Raw genomic sequence first — 11,952 nt, forward strand, 5'->3', positions numbered from 1 at the left:
GGCTTCAATTTACCGATACTTGGCTGAGTTCTGACGCCAGCGCTGAAGTGATGTAAGAGACGGAGGGAGGGAAAAAGCCGAGAAGGAGGAGAGAAGAAGCAGAGAGGGAGACAGAGAGAGAGGGAGAGAGAGGGGTTCAGAGCTCTGATATTCTCCTCACTTTCGGAGACCCAGACAGAGAGCAACTCCCCAGCGGGTATCCTAACTGAGGTAGGCTTGCTTTTCACACTCCCACCCTTTGAGCAGATAAAGAAAATCTAAAAGAAATTAAAGTTACATGTGAATTTTTAGTTGAAAACATGAACACAAATTATCTTGTATCCACATTTAGCTGAGCGCAGCGATGGTTAGGGTGTAATGCTTAACGTGAAGATAACACACAGTCATTTGGTGTTGTGTGGGTGTCATGTTGTCAAGTTGAATGCGTCGTGCAAAAAAAACAAAAAAAAAACCCCAAAAACTGCAAGAACGACCTCAAATTGGATCATTTTTCAGAACTAAAATCTGTCAACTTGTTTGGACGTATACAAGTCTGCTAATTCATTAATGACGTGACTCTGACGTGAGGACAATACCTAATGAGCCCATTTGGCTTATGTGTCTCTCCAGCCTAACTTTGACTTGAGCAGAACTGACTCGGAGGCTCCAGGATTCAGCACCTCGGACAGCGACACGGCGCGGCTCTCACACGACGCTCAAGCCGAGGGAGAACGCGCAGAGCCCGGGCACCTCTCAGCTTCGCTCCCGGTCAGGATATGATGCTCTCCGGCCACTGATCCCCGCTGGCTCGCAATGGGCTTTAGTCTGTCCATTGCATAATATTTAGCAGAGAAATGCCCCTGACGACAGTCCGCACAGAGTTGTATTCAGCATGAAGGCGGCACAGGAGACTGAGCGAGTAGGGGGAGACTCGATGGCGAAACTTAGACAAGACTAAACCTCTGCATGTTTAACCCGAGTTAAAGTGTCTTTGCCAAAACACAGGACTTGAAGAGTTCTTCTCACTACCATGGGGACAAAGCACCTTTTGTTGCTGCTAATATACCTGGACCCTCTGAGCGTGCTGAGCGCTGCCACAGGCGGTAAGAAAGCCAAGCCGACGACCAAGAAGATTCCCAAAACCACCCCGGTCCCCACAGTCGTCCCGCAGAAGACCCCGCAGCCGGCGCCCGCCAGCAACCACGACACCTGCCTGGGCTACTACGACGTGAGCGGGCAGTATGACAAAATGTTCGAGTGTAACAACACGGACCACCGGTACTGCTGCGGGACGTGCTACCTGCGCTTCTGCTGCGAGTACAAGAAAGACCGGCTGGATCAGAAAGCCTGCAAGAACTACCAAACACCGCTGTGGGTGGTGACGGCCGCCCCGTCGCCCATCCCGACCGGTGAAACGTACGATCCGAGCATGGACCAGACCAACACTGCTGTCTATATCACCTGTGGGATCATAGCCTTCATCATAGTGTTGGGAGTGTCGGCCAAAGTTGCGTATGACAAAGCTACAGAGCCGCCTCAGGAAATGAATATTCACAGGTGAGTGGGCAGAAGCACATATAATGTGAATTCATTCAGTGTGTTAGTTCTCTGTTCTCTGCTGCTCTCCCCCCAGTAAGACAGAAAAAGTCATCATATGCACATTTGGATGTACAAACCCCTTTAAGGCAAGGGTCAAAGGGCAAGACTCATGTCAGAAACATGTCAAATGTTTGCAGCGTACATCTTACGATAATTTTATCTGAAGTCGAGGTCAGAGTGTTTTTTCCTGATATCAGAAAGAATGAGCTAGAAATCAGGCTGGCGATGTGTTTCAATTAATTAACAGATTGTTATCTAAAGCCAAACTGATGAGCACTTTTCAGATCAGATTCTATCAGATTTGCAGCAGATGTTACATCTGTGTAAGCCCAAAATAATTACAGAGGACTTGAAAGAGAACTATTACTGTGGCTGTGGTAGTCTGGTGTTCTCAAAGTGTGTGTGTGTGTGTGTGTGTGCGTGTGTGGGAGTGAGAAGGGCTGGTGCTCGACATTTATATTCATATTTGTTAGTTTATGTTGCAAATAGGATCTTTTTTTCTGTCCTCTCTCGTTTAAGCTGGAATAAAAAAGGGCATCTCGTGTTCGAACCTAACTTTAGCTCAAAGATTTGGTTCAGGAGCCAACCAAGTGAAGGCGGCCAGCTGTCAAACATCATATTTCACAACTTACCCCCAGTGTTACCCCCACCCTCCACCCTCCGCCCTCTGCACATTGCCACATGGCTGTCTGGTGTGTTCAGGTGGGGGTTCATCAAAGATGGGATATCATGGCGAATGATGGCATCTCGCCTCCTCAGCTGGCCCTTGCATCCTCCTGGGGCTTCACCATATGAAAGTTATCATACATGAGTGGACCACATGTTGTAGACTGTACTCACATCAGTGAACAAATGCTGACACACATTATTTCCTCAAGATTGAATAGCTTTTTTTATTGGATGCATTATTCAACACTTGAGCAACCTTAAGACTGTGAATAATGGATAGTGTTAACGTTGGGGCTGTATCAAGGTCGTGTGACATGCATGCACCGCTGCACATTCAATAAGTGACAGGAAGTGGGGTTGGGGGTGGTGGAGGGTGGGAGGGTAGGTTAAAATATTAATTTAAAAGCAAAGGTTACATTGGTGATACATTTGTCGTACAAAAGCTTTGAGCTGCTGCAGCGCTGCAAAAGTAATTTGATTTCCTTTTCAAAAGCCATGCCAGGAAAAGCAAACAAACACTTTTTGAACTTTCTTTCATCATGATTGCTTCTCCCTCTCTTCCACTCTCCCCCCTCGAGGGCTCCATCCTTCCATATGCACCTGGTGCGGTCTGAAAAACATTCAAATTCAACCCAATTAGACGAGATGCTCACACATCCAGCGTTGTTGTTTCTCTTGCAAATGAACATTCGTCATGTTCCCAGACGTAAAAAAAAAAGGAAAAAAAAAAGAAGAAGAAGAAGAAACAGAGCAGCCCTGAATTACCCGTAATAGCACAACACTGTCTTCACAATTATCAGCCATTCGGCGTGCAGAAAACACTATCACTTCATTTTTCAGTTCAGCTGCACTGACACAGAAAAACTGTACAAGGAGAGGAACATCTCTTTGGTGCAGTGTTAACAGTCGTTCCTGTTTCTTTGGCTTCCAGGGCCCTTGCCGACATCCTGAGGCAGCAGGGGCCCATACCCATATCGCAATACGACTGTGAGAATTTCGCAGCGATGAACGGCTCGCCCAAAGATAACACACCAGTCAGAACCTCATCCAAGAACCACTACACCCCTGTGCACACCTCCAAATCCAACCACGGTAAGAGCTCTCCTCTTTCTCCACTCAACGCCTCACAAGCATCCACCACAGTTTTTGTGTCATGACCGTTGGTCAAATATAGCTTGAAGGCAGATTTCAGCAGTTTATCCCTTCGCATCACTCTCAGAGCACCTTTATAAAGCGTTTGCAATATATTCATTATTTCAGTGTAAAATTGTGCATTTTCTTCCGAAGAGCAGCCGCTGTGCTCACCCTTTCAGCAGCGTAATCTCCAATGTTAACATCCAGTAATCATCTGATTTGAGCAAGATAGTGCGAGGGAGAGGGTGACAGAGAAAAACAGCGGCCTGCTAGTGGAGATAATTACAGGCTGACGAGGTAGCGAGGCCCTGCAGTCTCTGACAGGCTGGAAATGATGACCTCTCAGTCACTCAGCGGGCCAATCACAGGCAGAACACACAACGGGATTTAACCCCATGATCCAGAGAACAGACAGGAGGCATAAATCGGCGATATGACCACAAACAGAAATCCGGGGGAGGCCAGTAAACGCCGCCAGGTTCTTCAGGCAAAGCAGGTGCTTTGAGATCAAGAGATGCAAGGACTCTCGGGGAGAGGGACACAGATGGAAAATAATGAGTTATTAGAAACACAAAGGAGTCACTGGAATGTAACGAAAAAGACACGTAGCCTTAGTGCGGGGGAGAAAAGAAGCATCTTCACATGTTATAGGTGTTGATTTTGCAAAATGATTGAACTTGGCTGCATGTGCTACCTGAAGTCTTTCATTTAAACCTTGATTCAATGAAAGGCTTTTCCAAAGCTCCTTTAATCGGCCATCACAGGCCATGACTCCTCATACGCTGTTTCCCCGAAAGCTCCATATACCTTCTCATTGACTGTGTCTGAAGGGATGACTCGAGCTGGTTAGGATTGAGCTGCCGCTGCATTTCTGTTGTTACGGTTGATTTGAGCTACAGGACAGCAAAAATAATTTTGCATCTTTGTATCTAAATAATAGATTGTGTGTACTTTCAGCTTTGTTTGGGTTCACTCTTCATGTAAACTTGGCCTCTTTCTGCCACATCTATCAAATACTTACTGAGAACATCTTCCTGCAGCTCAGCGTTCGTTCACTTAGTGTCTCTGCTGCTCGGACGCAGCATCACTCCATTGTTAATGGTCACTAGGCAGCCGTGCAGGGGACATGGCTGATGCACAGCTGCACGTGGCAGGCTGCCTTCAGCATGACCTTGCACGCATTTATATTCAAGAAAGGTCGTGCGTCACTTTATCGGTCTTATCTGACGCTATTGCTCGACTGTGACTATTTTGCCTGCTTGCACACAATCACTGCAAGTCAGAAGGGCTTGGCGCAGTCTGCCCCAGCCAAGCCCCGCCTCTTCTCATCAGGGACCACGGCAGTCCCGATGGGCTCGGACATGAAAGGCAGTGACAGCCCAGGCGAAAGCGTGCTTAATGTGTGCATATAAATTTGGAGCTCTGCTTGATGCCCGAAGAGGCTCCAAGGTGCTGTTGAGAGGGAGCCCACTCGCTGTCATAGAAAATGCATATTCATGTGCGCCTAAATGGGCATTTGGCACGGGGAGGCAGACCTCTTAAGGAGAGGGTCCTCGGCTGCTAAGAATGGCGCTTCACATCCAGAGGCTTTTGGAGACATTTAAAATCAGATGGAGAGACCTCATAAAGCAAGTGGTTTTAAAGGGCCCAAGAGGATCCTATCAACTTATGTCAAGAGTGGGAATAACATCCGTTTCTCCTTTGATCCTCGTGTAATGATGCCCAGTTGCTCTCAGCAGTAATCGCTTCTTTACTAAAGTATTTCTGTTTTACCCTCTGATTTTTGTTTAGGCTCATTTCTAAAAATACACGCCAATTTATTTATTTATTTATTTTTCCACAACGCAGGCCTTGTGTGGTGACATGGTACCCTTGGTGCACTGCATTTTTAGAACGATACATTTACAAAAAAAAAAAAAAAAACAGGGCCTACAGCAAAAACAGTACAGACAGCATAATATGATACCAGTGCAAGTGCTGCTATATTTATTCTCATCCACTCTGCATTGTTGTGGGGCTCAGATCCTCTTTTTGGTTGGGGTGTAAACACAGAGCACCCCACAGCCACAACAAGGAGCAGACCTTGAAAGGGAGAAATAGATACCTTTACAGGAGTTCGCCTTTGGTTAAAGTAAACAATAACTGCTTCTCTGAGTAATGCAGTTTGGCCCACAGCGCTCTTCAGATGAAGTTGATTTATTTACCACACACCACAGGCAAAGATTTGCCTCTTTTCTTGCTTTTTTGAAAAGTGTTGCTTGGTTTCCTCCCTGACATTTTCTTAATGCGCTGAATGATGAAATATAGTTTTCAGGTAGTGCAGAGAGTAGCTGTTCCCTTTGTCTCAGTTTACTCAACAGAAACCAAAGGAAAAAAAACAATTACTCCCATACAGCAGTTTTTTTTAAAAAAAAAAAAAAAAAAAGGACTAGGCAAATTGGATTATGAGTTATGGAGGTGCATTTACTGCAACAGAATGAGAGATGTTCTGCTCATGCAGAAGTTGGAAAGCCTTCAGATGGTGTCTGTATGTGTCTGAGCTCCTATACAGGACTGGAGGGGCCTGAGCGGTCAGTTAATTTAGTTTGAGATGAGCAACCTCCAGAGCTGAAAGGTCAGCTGCTGTGAACAATTAGAGGTCGTGATGATAGAATAACATTTCCAGCTATTTAGCAGCTTTGACATGACCTTCAGATATTTTTAAAGCGTGTGTGTGTGTGTGCATGTGCGTGTGCGTGTCCATGCTCTCTCCAAACAAGAAGTTTTGCCTAAACAACAAAACAGTGATTTAATTACTCTAATTATTTGCCAAAAGGCATTTTTGTAATCATATTCAGTGAGCTCTCTTGTCCCAACCACTAACACACACACACACACATAAAACACCTCCCTCCAATTAATCCTTAAAGTGTTCAGCTATAACATCTCCACTGTGACCTCGCTGGCTCCCCATTGGCCAGATAATCATCACCCACGTGTCAAAAACAACATTTCCATGCTGACTGCATCAACATGTTTAATAGAAGCTTCCTCTTGAGTACACCTGTGTTAGCATCTGAGAGACCTCGCCTAATTGTCTCCTGCCCTACTTCTCATTATTGCTCCTTATTATACAGCTGGACCTTTGGCCCCCTGAGTGTACATGTGTGCGTGTGTGCGTGAAGAGGTTTCGGGTGTGGAGGCAGGGATCCATCAGCATCCCTTTCCAGCAGCAGTACCAGTTAATTATGGAGCAGCGTGGATCTCGACTTACTGCACTGCACCATTATTTTGATGAGAGGGCAGGGGTAAGGTTAAAAGAAAAGGGGCATGTATTTGCCAAGATGGCATTTAAACAGCTCTGCTGTTTATATTTTTCCTTAAGATGCTTCAGCTTGTATCTTAGGCTGAATAAAGCGTAAGCAGAAGACGTGAAGATACGCCACTCCAAGCTCCAGCTGAACAACTTTATCGAGATGATGTACGCCGTTCCATGTCCACCCCAGCAAATCGGCATCTGATAATGCTATAAAATCGGTATACCATGTAAATTATCCCTGCCCGGCTGTGTTAAAGCTTAATCGACCTTGGAGTCAGATAACCTCCACGATGACAGCACCACATCCAGCTCAATTCATTACATAATTATCTTATTATTCACGTTTTCCCACTTGCAGAGGTACCGAACTTAGTGGTGTAGGTGTCCAGTAAGGAAGTCTGATTAAAAAAAGTATTACCATATGAATCCTAGCTCCGGCATATTTCAGCAGAACACGGTTGAGGTGAAAGTCACGATTTTCTTTGTATCAAGGACGATAAATTCATAATGCGCAGCCTTCCCCCTGCAGGCTCTTCATGCTACCTCACCTTAATGAGCTGGGAACAGGAGCAGGAGGATAGGAGGGGATTGCTTTTGAAGGGTCTTTCAGATTCAAGGGTTGTCGCAGTGGGTCGTGGAGCGGCCTACCAATGACAAAGGTGACAAAAGAAGACAACAATAACGCGGCGTGCTTGTCACACACGACGCTGCTGCTGCTGTGATGGAACGGGAAAATAACCCCGGCAGATTCTCCATCCGCAGCCATGAAAGCAGCACAGGGAGAGGTGCGATTGAGTTCAAAGTGCACTGGCATGTGTGTGTTTGAAAAATATTGCTTCAACCCCCCATTCTGAGGATCATCATACAGTGCTTGTTTGTATGGTTCACTTATCGACAATTTCCCATCTATCTGAGCCTGAGGGAGTAACGCCATGGGGAAGTTTCCCGTTTGACACCACGAAAGCGACACAACTGAGAACATGATGGAAAAGCCCACACACTTGTTTTCTTATTTTTAACTGGTGTCCTGTTGAACTTTTCGCTTTATTTTAGCTCAGTGATCATCAGCCTTTGTAGCTTATGATCCCTGAAAGGTGAAAGATTGGATGATGAATGGATTTGTCAGCCAACAGAAGAAAAAAAAAAATCAGCAACTGTAGCAAATGAGTTGCGAGGATTTGATGCTGTGTCTAGTAGTAGTACACATATATTATACACTACATATATGTCTAAATATCTTATCAAATAGGGGAACTCACATCAAAGTGTGTTTCCGGGTGATGGGGAGTATAACTGCACATGTGACAGACATTTGTGTCTGCACAAGCAGCTGCACAAAGTGTGATCGGTTGCCTCAAGTGATGTCAGTTGAAGGTGAAGCCAGAAACGTTAGGAAATTTAAAAAAACAAAAACAAAAAACAAACAAAAATCAGGATTGTTGTTGACAAAACAAGACGTTTGAAATGCGCTTTGGGAAATTGCAATGGAAATAAATATTGCATAACCCAACAGTGAATCAAATAGTCAAGAAAATGAACAGTAAATCAGTCAGTAGTGGCAGGCTCACTCTTGCCTCTCACAAGTCTCATGTTTTCAGGTGTGAGTGTGGAAAGACCAAGCTCAGCTCTGATTGGGTGGTTATTTTGCCCTATCTTTTTTTTTTTATTATTCAGGTCTTTGAAGCTTGAGAAAATTGTATAATAGAGAATTGGGAAGCTGTTGGCCGAGACACTCCATCCCGTTGTTTGAAGTTTTACACAGTCCAGTTGAAGCAGACCTTTTCTTGTTTTCATTTCTATAAAGGAAAAATGAATTGACATTTTTCATAAAGTTAGACTTTCCCTGCCATTCTGCTCACATACTTCATATCCAGCAATTTTACCCGTCAGAGTCAGCCTACTAGTTATGTACAGCCTGTGTTAACTATAATGTGTTCTGTGGCTGTGAGGGATCTTTGTCAAGTCTGACAATATAACCCTGATGATGTCAGCACAAGTCCTGTGTTACCACCTGTGACTTACTGCCACTGGTTGGATACCTCTCACAGTCGGCCACACCGTGACATTTTGTCTGTTTTATTTGAATCATTTTATTGGACTGTTGAGCTAAAAGCATCCAGTAATTCAGGAGATAAAAAAAAAGAATATTTGATCAAATAAAATTGTTTCTAATCTTCTAAGATTTATCTTATAAATCAAAGTTGTTTACTGATCACAATACTAACATCGGGTGTGTATGTCTGTGTGTGTCTCCTGTCCACATAAACGTGTGCATGTGAATGGTTCTACATGTTCCTGTGTGGTGGCACTGCATGGCTGTGTGTGTGTGTGTGTGTGTGTGTGCATGCAAACAGGTCTCCACTATGGAAAGGAGAGCGTCCGGAGCAGTGGAGGCGCTGAACTTCACAACTTCATCTCATCAGGCTTTGTGACGCTGGGTCGAGGCCATTCGAAAGGTAAAACTCCTTCTTCTTCCTGTCTTTTCCCTTCTCACACAGGCGACTGAATGAGCACTTATGTAAGCTACAAACACTGAGCTGTGTACCTGCTGAATGCTAAAGCGACCCATGTAATGCTCCACTTGCAACACCGGTGATCAACAACAAGACACCGGCGGAGGTGAAATGTTTCCAGATCCAATTTTCCTCCCGGGCAATTCACATGAATTGCAGCCTCTGCTTTTTGCAATTAAGTACAAGCGAACACACACTCAGTGCTGCTGATGGGCGACGACGGAGTGGAGAAGGTGACTCTGAGCTCATATGCGCATCCACAACACACACATATACATGCAGCCATTAGTCGTGGGGCAGAGTTTTCCCATGGGTAATACACTGATTAGTATGCAGCCATGTTGGCCGAGCTCTTGTGATTTATTTTCCCATCCATTTTGACTCCACAAACCAGACTATCTGTGTGTGTGTGTGTGTGTGTGTGTGTGCGACCTCGTGGGGGTTGCAGGGCAAGCTCCTTTACCTGATGCTGCTTTTGGATGTTTAATTGAAAGTGTTTGTGCCAGAGCAAGAATGTTTGTAATGTGTCATGGCAGTTGACTGCTTTAGTAAAAATCTACACAATTTAAATGTAGTCTGGTTCCACTGCCGCGTTGTGTCGTTCCATTCTTCCTCTGAAAACCTGCTGATTTCCTGCTCATCATTTTAATTACAGCAGCTGATGACCTGGCGTCGCTTTAATAAATACCAGTTCAGATTAAAATGTCGCTCCTGAGGCATGTTTGGCTTTTCCACCAGCATACACTCATCTTTTTCAGTGTCATGCCCTTGTTTCCAAGTGCACAAAAAAAACTGCAGGGGCCTCAAAGCTTCTCTTCACTTTTATTTCTAACGAGGACCCATCGTTTTTATGTTTACATGAAATCAGTTGTTTTTCTTCTTGCTTTTCCTTTCATCCCCAGAGGTGGTCCATTTTATTTCACAATGGCATTCATATGTAGGCAGGAAGAAATAAACAAAATCTGCTGATATTCTTTGTATGTAGATCCCCACCCCCCGCCCCCCACCCTCAAAAAAGAAGATTACTTTTATGAATTCTGACTTTTCAATAGATTTCCTCCTCTGTAGGAATATCACAACAGCAATATTCTGCCTCTGTACTTGTCACAACAACAGCATGGGGTATGGTTTAGCATTCAGCATCTGTGCAGTCAGATTTGTGTTTTCTTGCAGCAGGCAGCCTTTGATTACTCTACTGCAAAAACAAATGAAACGTGACAGATTGAGATCTTGGAAAGGTCTGCTGACCCTAAAATTTTATACCTAAAAAAAAAAGAAAAAAAGTGAAATGTGAAGCACATACAAGAGCCTCGGTTCACTAACAGTATGCTTCTTTCCGATGTTTGTTTGACTGTCTTGTGCCCAGAGGCAGGTATTACTGTGGATTGAATCCTAAAATCAATGAAACGCTGGTCTGAAGGTTGGTTTGGGTATTGTTGCTGCTTGGTATTATCTTTCACATTCCGCCAGTGTACAATCACTTCAGGGTGGTGGAGGGAAACGAGCAGTTTAAGCAAGCCTCCCCCGCTCTCTCATATTCTCTTTACAAGCACTCTTCATATCCACAGAAGCAGAATGGCTGCAGATACATAATATACTACTTCTCTGAACGACTGATTGAAGGACATAAATTGCTTGTACCTACGTTGTATTCAGTGTTTTTGGCAACACGCAGTCGTTGCCTTTTCCAGTTTAATGAATCAGAAACAGTCAGTAAATCGTTTCATCCCTCACTCGACCTGGTGTTGAATTTATCCAAAATCCGTGGATGGATTTTAGCATTGAGAGCGGTGAACTTGAGGGCTGATGTGAACTCACACTGATGAGATGGTGTTACGTTGAGGTTAACAGTAAGTAAACAGCCCCGTTGGATTTAAATTGTGCCGGGCTTCATTATTTTTGAAGAGGTTTGCACAGCTTGGTTTGCTCTGGCCGAGTGTAACAACGTTGGGAGAAAAAAACGGGGAAAAAAAAGGAGAGAGAGACCGCAAATAGATGTGGAAAAATTGTTTCCACGTGAATCTGGAAGCAGATGTTGTCTTCTTTACGCCATCTAAGTTGTTTTTCAGTAAATGTTTTTTGCTGCACTGACAGAACAAGGTGTACGAGTCATGATGGAGTCCTCTGGCTTGGGTATGGCATCTCTTACGTTGCTTAATTATACAAGCAGAAAGTGGTGTTTGGTTGTTAATTATATGGCAAGCTGTGTATGTGTGTGTGTGTGTGTGTGTGTGTGTGTGTGTTGCAGCGCAGCCCTTGGGGAGGAGATGTGAGGTCAGAGCAGCTGGATGCTTCACATCTGTGTTGTGGGGTACAAAACAAGCCCGAACTCTAAATGAGATCTGCCATGAGCACCGGGGTGGGACACTAAAATCCAGTCTCATTCTGCAGTCCAAGAGTATGTTTGTTGTAATGTACCTTTTTGGAGTACTGACCTTCCCCTCAGCTTACCCTCTGTAATTCTACTTCAGTTAATAGTGTCCTACATTTCCCAAAATGCCTTTAAGCAACCTTTAGAGACGGGTCATAAACTTGTTGTTGCCTTTCTAGGGTACACAGAGTTTTGATCTGTGTCCTAATTTCATACTGTGTACTACATTGAAACAGGTTCGGGATAAGTTGTGTGTTCACTCTGGAAAAATGACAAAACGAAGCTTTTATTGTGCAGCAGCTGTAGGAAATGCAGCCTATCTGTCACCAAGATTAGCTGAGCTTTGTTAGCAGTGTGGGATGAAAGACAAAAAAACAACCACAGTGAGT

At 44.4% G+C, this 11,952-nt stretch overlaps 1 protein-coding gene across 1 annotated transcript; it reads left to right on the plus strand.

The window, feature by feature from the left end:
* The first annotated feature begins 651 nt into the window (after positions 1-651).
* LOC124053084 (protein shisa-6) lies at positions 652-3,404 on the plus strand. Its single transcript, XM_046378048.1, has 2 exons — positions 652-1,536; positions 3,179-3,404. The coding sequence occupies exons 1-2, from the start codon at positions 1,010-1,012 to the stop codon at positions 3,402-3,404; spliced, it is 753 nt and encodes a 250-aa protein (XP_046234004.1). The 5' UTR covers positions 652-1,009.
* Positions 3,405-11,952: the final 8,548 nt, after the last annotated feature.

Source organism: Scatophagus argus, chromosome 21 (genome assembly GCF_020382885.2).
Source record: "Scatophagus argus isolate fScaArg1 chromosome 21, fScaArg1.pri, whole genome shotgun sequence".
NCBI lineage: Eukaryota > Metazoa > Chordata > Actinopteri > Scatophagidae > Scatophagus > Scatophagus argus.